This window comes from Seriola dumerili, unplaced genomic scaffold (assembly GCF_002260705.1).
Source record: "Seriola dumerili isolate Sdu_G_001 unplaced genomic scaffold, Sdu_1.0 BDQW01000088.1, whole genome shotgun sequence".
NCBI lineage: Eukaryota > Metazoa > Chordata > Actinopteri > Carangiformes > Carangidae > Seriola > Seriola dumerili.
Genome location: NW_019174343.1, coordinates 13,187,062 through 13,199,825, shown reverse-complemented (window position 1 = coordinate 13,199,825; position 12,764 = coordinate 13,187,062). Strand labels below are relative to the sequence as shown.

General features: G+C 44.2%; 1 protein-coding gene across 3 annotated transcripts in view; it reads right to left on the bottom strand.

Moving 5' to 3' along the window:
- The window catches only part of srgap2 (SLIT-ROBO Rho GTPase activating protein 2), a 53,152-nt gene that overhangs the window by 3,189 nt on the left and 37,199 nt on the right, over positions 1 to 12,764 (bottom strand). For 2 of the 3 annotated variants that reach the window (XM_022744823.1, XM_022744826.1), the window contains exons 5-22: positions 11,067 to 11,282; positions 10,519 to 10,647; positions 9,197 to 9,418; positions 9,012 to 9,113; positions 8,684 to 8,881; positions 8,438 to 8,522; positions 7,812 to 7,839; positions 7,528 to 7,558; positions 6,740 to 6,800; positions 6,467 to 6,544; positions 6,189 to 6,323; positions 5,942 to 6,047; positions 3,227 to 3,451; positions 2,328 to 2,407; positions 1,770 to 1,968; positions 658 to 795; positions 244 to 457; positions 44 to 154 (exon numbers count right to left, since the gene is read on the bottom strand). In XM_022744823.1, the coding sequence (XP_022600544.1) occupies positions 44 to 154; positions 244 to 457; positions 658 to 795; positions 1,770 to 1,968; positions 2,328 to 2,407; positions 3,227 to 3,451; positions 5,942 to 6,047; positions 6,189 to 6,323; positions 6,467 to 6,544; positions 6,740 to 6,800; positions 7,528 to 7,558; positions 7,812 to 7,839; positions 8,438 to 8,522; positions 8,684 to 8,881; positions 9,012 to 9,113; positions 9,197 to 9,418; positions 10,519 to 10,647; positions 11,067 to 11,282 (2,358 nt within the window). The remainder of the gene's footprint in view (positions 1 to 43; positions 155 to 243; positions 458 to 657; positions 796 to 1,769; positions 1,969 to 2,327; positions 2,408 to 3,226; positions 3,452 to 5,941; positions 6,048 to 6,188; positions 6,324 to 6,466; positions 6,545 to 6,739; positions 6,801 to 7,527; positions 7,559 to 7,811; positions 7,840 to 8,437; positions 8,523 to 8,683; positions 8,882 to 9,011; positions 9,114 to 9,196; positions 9,419 to 10,518; positions 10,648 to 11,066; positions 11,283 to 12,764) is intronic. The other variant, XM_022744825.1, reaches the window with a different exon arrangement.

Here is a 12,764-nt window from a genome sequence, read left to right as displayed (position 1 = left end):
CAAAGTTTCAAACATGGCGGCAAGTAACTGAAGAGAGAAGTACCTGTGAGCTGTGCTCCACCTGGGCTATCACCTCCGGGTCCAGTGGTCTGTGGTTGCTGAAGCTCTTAGAGCGCCCTGCTGTAGTTGTCTTCCTTAACTGCGGACTCTCCACCTAAATGTTCACAATGGCCCCAATTATATCAACGAAACAGTCCATTCACTACATTAGTTTGTTAGAGACACAGTGAGATGTTACAGTACCTTGGTCTTGAGAGAGGAGTGGCGAGTGACTGAGTTGAGGATGCTATGAGCGCTGACGGGTCGTTTGTCTCCAGTTTCCTTCACCAGAGCCCCCCCAACAGGAAGAGAAGCTGTTCTCACTCCTCCCCCTCCGCTGGCTCCTGGACTGGTGTTTTCGCTCTCTGAGCTCCGGAAAGCTCTTCGGATGCTCCCAGACTCCGGACGTTTCCTCAACCTGAATGAGACAAATATTTCAGTCACATTTTTCTATTATTTACTGTGTTACTGTGTGATTTGATTAGAGGTGGTCAGTAAAAAAGTCAGTTCAGGGTCAAAAAGTCTAAAAAACAACAACAACAATGGAAAAAACAATGTTTTTGCTTGTTGATTTTCTTCGTCAGTCAATGCAAAGGGAAAACTGAAATTGCAACCCACTTGTTCAGGTTGGCCAGGTAGATGTCAGCCACATGAGCTCCAGTAGGAGAGGCGGCGCTGCCTCTGGTGGACACCCTCTCCTCCAGCAGATCCCTGGAGTCAACATCAGGCTTTGGACTTCCCCGTCCCCCATCAGACCTGAAACAATCATTCAGTACTTATGAAATCACTGCTGAAGTGATTGAAAGACAAACTGAAAGACAAAGCTGACTTTAGTGCCACATTTATTCTAATTAACAACTTCTGTATAGACTCTTCTTGACGTTTTTTTTTTTCCTTCACTAAATGAATAATTCCAACATGAACACTAATCCTCATCACCTTTATCACTTTTCAAAATTACACACTTTCTTGCACAATGGAAAGCACCTTCAACTTAAAGGTAAATTCCTGTATGTGTCAACCTGGGTATCATTCTTATATTTTGGTATGACAGTTGGTCACGATAACTCACCACTCAGTCTATCATTGAGTTTTGAAAATGTGAACCAACAACTGAGCCTTGCGCACTTGTCTTACTTGTTAGCTTTCATGCAGAGTCACTGAAGGTATTCAACTCCAAATCCCTGCAGTTATTGTATTCTACTTCTTAAAAGCTGTACAGCAGGAGTCTCCATGCAGTGTGTACCTTGTCATGTTATTTTTTCAGTTGGGAAACTTGGGCACCTAAACCACCTTCTCGTGTTTGCTACTAATGAGCTAGCATGCACGAAAGTGTAAAAAAAAGCCTGACATTTGTGGCCTGAATGAATACAACAGCGGAAGTTGACAGGGAAATTGATCTGCGACACACAGTTCTTATCACAGAAGATCAACTTCCTTAACTATGGGGATTTCCAGTGGACCGCTTTCTGTGTTTGATTTTGGTCAGTCAAATGAACATGTGTTCATTGTTTTTTGTATTTGTATGTAGTTTATGTAGTTTGCATTTTCCAAAACTGTACAACAGAGGAAGTAAGAAAAATATTGTGGTCATCATTTTCATACCAGACTAAAATGTGAAGATAAGACACATGTTGACTACTACTGCAATTTCTCTTTAAAAAACTGTATTATTTTGCTGTTCCTTACACGAATATTTGATAAAGACTAATGACTGGAAGACATCTTACGTGTCTTGGACCACAATATACTGGTGTGGCACCAGTCCATCCACTCCATTGTGTCGTCCCTCCCACCAGTCATCAGAGGCTCGCTGGTACAGAAGCAGAGAGGCTCCCTTTTTGAACGACAGCTCCCGACTAGTCCGCCCGGAGTAGTCGAACCGAGCGATGGCTTCGATTGGGTCGGACTCTGAAACAGCCAAGGAGCCTGAGATTCAGAGAATGGTGGACAGAGACAGGAAGTGACAGAGCAGCAGAGGGCAGCAACAAATGAGAGAGACAAGAGAGGTGGAAGAGAGGGGAAGCCAGATTAGTGCATAGCAGGTTAGTGCTGCTGTATTTGGTGACTGTGCCAAGGTTGAAAAATGCTGAGCAGTAACGAGGCAGCGTAATAAACACGGTACTGAGAGCAGGATGTGAGCTGGTTTAAAAGGTTAAAGCCAGAGTAACTGGTGAGGAAAGCAGCGTGAGATCTCATAAACTAGTTACAAGAGGAAACTGGTTCCTTGAATTACTACATGTATTTGTGTGTGTGTGTGTGTGTGTGTGTGTGTACGTGTTAGTCACCATCTTCGCTGTTGTGGCTGACAGAGACAGTGTCAGGAGCAGGCTCTTCCACAAGGGGGGGCTCACAGTGTGGACTGTCGCTGAGGTGGACACAGAGGGCAGACGAGGTTAGACAACACAACTGCGCAAGTCTAAGACTGACTGCATGTGTTGATGACATACAGCTTGAGCTCTTCTCCCTCTATCCAGTCACATAAACTCGTGCTGTACACTGTGTTAATGCTGTGTTAACCATCTTGCAAACTTGAAACTATTTGTATTAAGATAGGTTAGGTTTTTTCACATCTGTGATTCCAGTCACCCATGACTCTCTCCACATACACATGGCATGTGAGCATTTAGTTCAGATGGATTTGAAAAAAAATAAATCTGCTCCTATCCTTTAATTGTGGTCCTGGTCTCGGCCTTCTGGTTGCAACCATGCCAGTGTGATAATATTTTCTGTCTACACTTTCTACAGTCGAGACTCAGAGCTTCTCCTCCCGTGTGACTTACAGTCTAAACAACTGCTCTGACTGGCAGCAATCATAATAACTGGTGCCGAGGCTTGTCATTACAGTAAAACTGAAAGCTGGCACTGTCGTGCATTTTGGTGTGTGTGTGTGTGTGTGTGTGTGTGTGTGTGTGTATTCTGTGTTCTCCCACGCTGATGTGGTCAGGAGGTACTTTAATCTCCTATGTGATGGAGGGTAAGCCGATCCTCGTGGCCCCCTGGCCCTGAGCGGAGCAGACAAGCTGAGAACCCCCATCACTCCACAGCAGCCCCTAAATCAACGACCTGTACCCCCCCTCCCCCATTCACCGCCCTCCCACTTGCTTCCTAGTTCATATCCTACACGACCTATCACTCTTTAAACTCCCCTCATACACATACACCTTTTCTCCTCCCCAGCTCTCACCAGAAGTCATCGCCACTTCCAGGGATGATGTAAATGGGGCCCTGCAGGTCCTGCGGTCCAGGGAAGATGGTGTCATGGTGGATAATGATAGTTTTAATGAGCTCGTTGACGTGAGCCTGGCAGGAGACCTGGTCGTGGCCCTCTGGGACAGACATCAGTGTGGGACCGAAACAGATGGCCAGATTGTAGGGGTCCATCATGTTATCCTCGCTGTACTGAGACAGGCTGAGCAGAGGGGAAAGCAGAGTTATTTAGAGGGCATTGTCACTAAACATACATATTATGTATATACATACTGTATATGTACAAAACTGACTATGCATACAAACAACCACAACATGTCATTTACAGCCTACGACACCCCCAGCTTGTAAATAAGCTGTGAACGTATACATGTATCTGCGGATCGCACGAGGTCCAACAGTAAACACTACCAAAGCCCGCATCAATTCATCACTTCATCTGTACGATGTGGTGATGGAGAGACTCTGATGATGTGTGAGTGTTTCAGTGTTTGAGAAGAAGCAGGAGCTTTGGGGTGAGTGTAAATCACTTCACCAAAAGAAGAAGCTCCCCTCCTGTCTCCACATGAGCTCTCTGGGACCACTTGGTTTACCCAGGCGTCTCAAATTTCATGTCTCCCACATCCCATTTCGTTTCATCTTTCACTCCCTTTTGCTACCTCTCTTTACTGGAAGGATTTGTCGTGGATTGTAGGGATTGATGGGACAGCATGGAATGTGCGAGTGATTGTGTGTCCGTGTGTGTGTGTCTGAAACCGACGTTGAATGTGTATTGGGTATTGAAGTGATAGATCAGTTGCCTCTCTCAACTGGCAGCGTGCCGACCCGAATCTACTGCAGGTAATACACTGACTATGGATAACTCACACAACCCTGACGTCAAATAACCCGAACTATCCCTTTAGCATATATTCAACCACAACTGCAACAAAGTACACATGCAGAAAAATGTGTTACTACCTTTGTCTTAAAATTACGATAATATATGGGTCTCTATTTGAACTGCCTCTCCTGATGTCTCCTCAAATACTCCCTTCTGTTCATTCTTTTTAAAGGAGTTTGGTTTGTGGCTGATGTGTGAAGCCCATTGAAACACTGTAAGTGGTATTGGACCATATAAATAAACTTAAACCTTAAGTGGGAAATTAAACTGTTTCTCAAGGAGGAAGGCTTCCAGCTCCTTGAGAAATGTAGGGGTGGAAATATTCTTTGCACTTTGGACTTTAATTAGGGTCTATACTTGACTTTCCACAAAGGTTAAAGGATGTTTATATTTGGTGTGAGAAGGCCAAAGGAAGGCCCTCTGACCTCATTCTGGTGTTTATTAAACTAATGTGCAAGTATCCTGTAATTGTAGCAGATTGGAAGACAGGATGTTCCTTAGCTGCTGAAACATTGCATATCTATTATTTTTTAAATAAAAGTTTTTAAGGTTTTAATTCACAGTTTCTAAGTGGCATCCATTCAAGAAAGACCATCTTTGAAAAATGTAAATAATAGTGGATTTGTGGATAGTTGATCAGGTTTTTGTAGTGCATTTCATTCTGTTCTGCTTTGACTCCTTTATTTAGCCAAAACAAGTGATAAGTTGTTTTTTGTGGTTCATGGTGATTGAAATTATGTTTGTTATTGTGTGTGGATTAATGTATATTGAAAGATGTTTTTGAATATGTTGACCTAACCCTCCATGACTTTTTGATTGATGTGAATCAATCAATTGTATCCCAACTATTCTTTGCTCTTTGTGTGAAATCATTGTTAAGCAAACCTGGTGAAACCTTTGACACAAAACATAGTTCACACTGTTGCACATGTGATTTAATAAATATTAACTTTTGGGAAATACTGACGCAAGCTTCTCAGTGTGCAATCATCTACTTTTGCTTAAAGTAGAAAGCTTGTAAATTTTTTTTCCTGAGACTATGTCACAATTTTGTTGGTTTAATTCAGCGGTTTTATTATTCAGCTGCTACATTGTTATTTTCCAACTTGCCTTTGTTACCTTCAACCACTGTTCATAGACACTCTGATCTATCCATATTAAGCACCAGTGTTTCTACCATTTTTGAAACTACGACAACCAAAACATGTGGCCTCCTTTGAATTGTACGCCTCAGGTCTGAGGTTTATCTGAAACTCAAATATAAACCAGAATTACCACCTCGTGGTTGTATGCCTCCGCCAGCCAGTAGGACATGTGGTCACAATCTCCCCTCACTGAGTTACAGCATTGAATGATGGTCAGAAGTCTTTTTGCACAACATTATGATGTCACAGTGAAGTTGACCTTTGACCATTTGGATGTAAAATGTCATCACTTCATCATTTCATCCTATTAGATATTTGCGTTAAATTGCATAATAACTAGCGTATGAATTTGTGAGTTATGGTCACAGTGACCTTTGACCTTTGATCACCAAAATCAGTTCATCCTTCAGTCCAAGTGAACGATTGTACCAAATTTGGAGAAACATGGCTAACTGCAGTTCAGTGTGTAGCTGCTTTTGTAACTGTGAATCATTTCTTTGATGTTTCTGTGATGTAATTGATATAGCTACTAACCCAGGTCTTATTCCAACATTTTTATTAACTACAGATGGTTGATTTCTCACCAATTAGTTTGGTCTATTGTCTTGCCATGTGTGTGTCTGCGTGTGTGTGTGTGTGTGTGTGAGTGTGTCCTGCTACTCACTGGTTGAGGAAGGCGAACAGGTATCTCATAATGATGAGGGTTTTGCTCAGCAGAGATTGTAGAACTTTCTTAATGTGGACTGCCCGCTCTTGGAGGCTCTCAATTGCTGGGAAATAACAAAACCATAACACCCAGGAGATTACTCACACAATCAAGCGTGTACACACACACACACACACACACACACACACACACACACACACACACACACACACACACACAAAAGACAAAAGGTTGCAACACTTACAGACACAGGATATGAGGTCATGGAAGACTTCTTTAGGGAAGAGAGCATGGTCCAACCCTCTAAAATAGAGCTTCAGAACACCAGCAATGGAGTCCATGTCGTGGTCATTCTGGTCCCCTGCCAGCGGGTCCTCACCTACAACCGGATGAGAAGAAAGAGAGAGAGAGAGAGAGTGAGAGAGGAGGGGGGGAGAGGGAGTGGATGAGAAAAGATTATAAAGCATGGGGTAAACACATTCTCTAAAAATGCTCATGTTTCCTGTTGGATAACAGTTGTACCTCTCTCAAAGGCATTCTTGATGTCATTGACCTCCACCTGGGAGCCTGACACTCTGAAGATGCCCTCATGCTGCAGACCTACACAGACATACATAACCACAGTTTTAATTAAAGACGCCCTACTCATTTTCAGGATTGTACAGTTGAATTGTGACATAGTCTCCCAGTTTAATTGTATCCCGAACCAATCACACTAGACATAGCAATGCAACCAATCAGTACACAGGGAAAGCTGATGCTAAACCTATCACTTCGTTGGAGAATTTCACTCACCATGGCGACTGATGAAGCGGATGCAGCTCTCAACCATCAGAGGAATGGCCTCACCTGATTCCTAAAATAGGGAGAGAGGAATTACTCCCGGTATAGGAAGAGACAAGACAGGAGACTGGCGTGGAAATAAAACACAGCGCACTTCTTGTCAGGAGGATTTTCACACACACATCTGCACACGCACATGCATCGGTGCACACATTTGGGAGGAATGGGTATCAGACATGGGGGAGAGAGGGTGGGCGCAGTGCTCAGCTGTTGCTAGGAGACTGCGCTTTTCCCTTTTCCCTTTGTTTGTTTGGGGTTTCCAGAAATCTCTGGGAGGTGAGGCTGTGGAGCGTATGTTGGACAATATATGCACATAGTTGTTGTTATGTGAACACAACTGTGCTTTTTATATGTTGAAATGTGACTATAATTTGAAATGAACAATCAGCTGATCAGCTGATTTCTCCGTTAAGTTAGAGCGTTTGACCAAAACACAAATCACCCACAAGAGGGAGCCACAAACATGAGATAGTCCAATTGATCAGCTTCTTTTGATCACTCGTGTGTCAGTTCAGATTGCTAGCTATAGATGTATACTGCATATTGGGTCAAATTAATCAGAATGATGTGATGATTATAACCAAAACACTGTCAACATCTGCATCCTGTGAGCGGAGAATACCGTGAGAAAACATGTGGCTTGAGTTAAAAACAAAGCTACAGCAGCTCTGCAGCTCTGACTGAAAAACTCACAGCCACTCAGAAACACACTCGGACACCAACTTGTGAGAGATAATTACCTGCTTCCGTACTGTCGAGTTTCTCCGTCCACTACACAGAGGGAGAGAGGGGAGAGGAAGAAACGGCACTCTGTCATTATGTCTACAGACAAAGTCTATTTATACTCACAACTCTGGTAACGCTCTATTTGTACACTCAGAGACATATGCACATGTGTTGAGAATATCTATAAACAGTGAGGGGGGAAAATAATACCCCTGGTTGCCAAGAAGTCAAACTTAAATGCTGCTATGGTATATGCAAGTGTGTGCGAGAGAATGTTTCCTTCCTTCACCACACCTACCTGGCAAGGCAACAGTCAGTCTTCTGACCTAAAGGAGGGAGAAACAGGAAGAGTGGGAGGGAGGAGAGGGGGGGGGGGAGGTATGACAGGAAAGCGAGAGAAAGAGATAGGCTGTTATAGTGGAATCAGGACACATGAGGAAACAGCTTCAGATGGAACAGAGACAGGGAACAAACGTCTCACTTAAGCTGTGCACACACAATTTTGGGAGGCTTTTTCCTGTAAGCTTATGGAAACGCAGACACATTCAGCCCTGAGGAATACACCCTCCCCCCGTGCCCCCCCCCAGCCCCCCCCACCCCTTGTCCCTAACACAAAACTTTACAAACATTACACTGCCATCCACATATGGTCACTGTCACTGTGACCTAGCCCTCCACACACACACAGCTTGTGATTATTAGATGTATTAAACTCATTCTGTTGCACTGCATGGGTTCTGATGTGTCCCACCACACCACTCATCTCTCTGATCTGCTTCCTGCTCTGCCTCCAGGCACCAGACCTTTCCTGAATCCATCTCCCTCCTGCTGCGGAGCTCCCAGAGCACACACACACACTCACACAGACAGGACACAAGGATGATGTCTTAAATGTATGAAGGACACTCTGGCAGCCCCACTCACTCTCTCCCAGGGTCTTCTGGATGAGGTCATGCTTGGCGTCCAGTTTGGTGATCAGGTTCCTGCCCTCCAGAAACTCTTTCAGCTTCTACAACACACAGAGACACACACACACACACACGCTGGAGTCACAACATGTGCATATTATGCTCATATATAACTGCAGTAAAGAAAACAGCTTTGTCGGTTAGAGGCTTGATCCTATTAATGCTTATGAGAAATCATCTATGTCCATAAATGGCAGCTGACCGTGAAGTAGAACTGCTCCGTCTCCTGCTGATTGGCCCGCCGCTTGGCCAGGCTGGGCTTGCTGAGATAGGATTCACTGAAAGTGGACTTGACCGACTCCATGCTGTTGCTGTGGTGGAAGCACTCGGAGACGTCGTAGTCCTCCACTGTCACCATGTCCTGGATGGTGGACAGAGTAGCCTCCATGGTTTTCTTCACCTGAAGGGCAGTAACGAAGAGAAGACAAGATGTGAACAAAAGCTGTGATTAACACTCAAGACATTTACAAGGGGTTCGAAGATGACACAGATGAATGAATAATATTAGAGGAAGCAGAAAGATGTCCGACCTCTTCATTCTCAATCTTGAGTGTGGAGAGACGGGACTGCAGCTGCTGACATCTCTGGAGCAGCTCGCTTTCCAGCGGCTGCTGTGCACACATCACTCCCATCTACAAACACAAACTTATTATAGCACTGATGTTTAACAACGCACTCACTCTAACAGAGCCAAACGCAAGCGCTTGCACTGTACCGTGTCTCCCATGTGGGACTGGAAGTCGAACCGAGCCGGGGGGCAGAAGACGTTGTTGTAGGTCTCCATCAGTTTCTGTTTGTCCCCGTTGGGCTCCAGACTCTCTGCGGCTCCCTCCAGTGTCTCCAGGCCGGTGTGTTTGGATGTTTCTACGTTCTGTTCTGCAGATAAGTAGGTCCTCAGGGCACGATGCAGGCTGGCATGGTAGCCCAGGTCACAGCACTGGTACACACACACACACACGGACACATGATTTAATGGCATGAAATGTAAGCATTGTTGAGTGACAGAAAATAAAGCAGAAAGAAATGACCTCTGACGTATGTATAGTTTTGTTTTTTTTAGCCACTATGCCTTTGACAGTCCAGACATACAGGGATATTACACGATATCCAGCCGTGTCACCAAGCCATGCAGACACACTGTTGACCTGTATATATAGTGCTACTACAATCAGTTTAACAACTATAAAAAAATACTGCACCACAAGTTGCATCAACATCTATACAATAGTCTTTGAGATGTCACATGGTACATCCCCCTTGCTCTCAAAATGGATCATTCTTAAATTGTAAAATGTCTGTGCCGAAAGATTTTGCATGTAGGATGGATAAACTAATAAATTTAGAGACAACATAAACAGGGTAGTTTAACTGAGATAAACCCTCTCCTTCTCAGCATCGCCCAGCTAACACGCACACATTCACAACCGGAGGCTGCACAGTACGACCCCAGTCTGCTCTGTTATCCTCCACTGGATAAAGGTTAGATCGAGTAGACACACAGGGCATATTTTACAGGTGAGATTCGTTGTTTATCAGTTCATTAGACATGGTTGGTGCCTCCTTAATTTCTTTCACAACTTACATGGGCAACACTGTCTCCAGCTGGTACCTGCCAGACCGACGTATGGCAAAATCGTATTAAAGAAATTAGCAAAACAATTCACTAACATTGTCAACGTCACTGACGGTTTACCAGAGCACAGTTTGTTCAATAAGTGTGTCAGCGCCATCAACCGGAGTGAGAGAACGAACACCTGCAATTGACAGGTCCGTCAGTCCAGCAGGCAGTGAAATGTTTTTATTGAGCAGAGAATAATGAAGATGTTTTGGACACTGGCTTTCTATGAGGGGCCCAAACACTCAATACAAAGAGGAGAAAACATAGAGAGTGACCAATTCATTAGAAGCACTGAAGCTGATGTGAAGAGACTGACCGAGGGACCACCCCTGGCTCCAACTCACTGGGACACACGCACACACAATATGTCTACAAATGTTAGCTGCTCCCACCGAGTAACAGAGAGTGTTTATACTCACATCAATGATGTCGGAGAGGTCATGGATGTAATATTTGAAGACACAGCTGTTGGTGGCCTCAAGAGCTAGCAGGTACTCATTCCTGGCCTTGATGGCCTTCAGCTTGTTCTCTGTGTACTTAGCTTGTCTCTGATAGGAGAGAGAGAGAGAGAGTGAGATAAAGACAAGGGATTGAAAAGAGGAGAAGTAAAGAAAAACCAGGCAAGAATGAAAGAAGCAGAGTAACGACAGGTAGAGAGAGGGAGGGAAGGGAGAGGGATAATAGGTGTTAGAGTGGAATGCCTCAGTATTGATTATGGATAATAAGAAGTGGAGAACCATGTAGCTGTGACAGGCCCCAGCTGTAGTAGACAAGGTTAGCAATAAGCCAGTCATGCCCTCATAAATCATTCATGAGACACACACACACACACACACACACACACACACACACACACACACACACACGCACACACACACACAAGTCAATGTGACAACAGGTGGAGTGCTCTGAAACAGCTTTCCTCTCGTTGCCCTCCATTTCCCCTCCCCAGCCAGGCCTCGCTCACCTTCTCCTTCATCTTCTCGATTTTTTTGACACTGGAGCGTCGGACTGGTTTCTCGTCAGTCTTGATGCTGGCCAGGGTGTCGGGGGAGCGCGGCGTCTGACGGTCGTCCTGTCGACCGGAGCGTCCCATCTGCTTCTCCTCCTGCTTCTCCGCATCCTTCAGCTTGGACTCGGCATTGATGCTGTCCGTGTTGTACATGTGGTACGTCTTCATCACCTGGGAACAAGGGTTGAGATTTGTAGACAAGCATGAATATGCGTGTTTCTCTGTGGGTCTCCTCCCTTCAGTTCTGGCCCCGGATCAGAAGTGGGATTATGCCACTCAGCATCACGAAGAGAGTGTAGCACAGAGGCTCGGTACGCAGACAGACTTTTTGGAATGAACCCCCGAGCACTGGCACGCCGCAATATTACAGTCACAAACAACCTCCTGTACTGTACTTGGACATGGCGGTATGACTTTAACATGAAGAGTTAAACACATGAAACGAGTATGTGTGTGTGCAGTGTCAGCCTTATTCTGGTGACCACCGCCAGAGCCATCATTATACGGCTCAAACCCTCCTCAAAACGCCACCGTCAGACACACTGGTCTATGAGTATACATGTGAGCATCTGCGCGTCACTCAAACCAGATCTATTTCTATCTCTTACTACACACTATAATTACAGCTTAAGATCTGCTTTTATGGGCCTTGCTGGGCTGAAGCTGTATGGTTGCTTGCTGGTCAGAGGCATGATGTAGTAGGAAACTTTGCCCACACACAAACAGACAGTGAAACACACTCTGATTGCCGCAGTCCTTTTGGCAGCACCATGGACATGTGTAACCAGCATTGTGATGCCCCTGACAGCGTGAGAAGACCAAAACAACAGACAGGCCAGTGATGATGTGTGAAATATCAACAATCAAGTCAGACTGTCCCGTTTGTAAGAATGTGCATAACAATGCTTTACAGCAGCATGAGTGTATCAGTATATATCACTCCTTAAATCTCTTAAAAAAAAAAAAAAAAAAAACATCAATAAGAGCCATGCTAGCAGCTCTGTGAAGCTGTACTTGGGCACAGTGTTGCTATGAGCTAAATGCTAACATGCTGACAATGATAACGCTAACATGCTGATGTTTAGCAGATATAATGTTAACCATGATCACCATGATTTATTTAGCATGTTAGCGTGAAAACATTTGCTAACAGAGGTTGAGAATTGCATTAGTTTTGCAGGCATTGCAGGTGATTATAAAACAAATTACTTTAAAACCTGACCTGATGATGGCTCAAACTGAAAACTTAAGAGTCACTAAAGTTGTTAGAATTCATCTCAAAGGCAACCATGAATGTGTTTACCAGAATTCAATCTAATAGTTAAAAGGAATTTCACTCAAAACCATTAAATGTGAACCTGCTGGTGAAAGAAAAAAAGGGATCACTGAAGTCAGTAGGATTCATCTTCTAGGGACCGTAAACATCTGTAAAAAAAAAGAGGTCATGGCAAACCATCCAATAGTTTACCGCTGTGATATTTCACTTTAACCCACAAAAGTGGTGGATAGACCGACTTTGCTTTAGAACCAAGCTGCTAGTGTGGCTAAAAATCTTTAATCCTAAAATGATTGTAGCTAAAATGCCTCATTAATATCCATGTTTTTGTGTCGTCTATAAGCTTGTTCTTGTTAGCTCTTGTTACATTTGTAAAA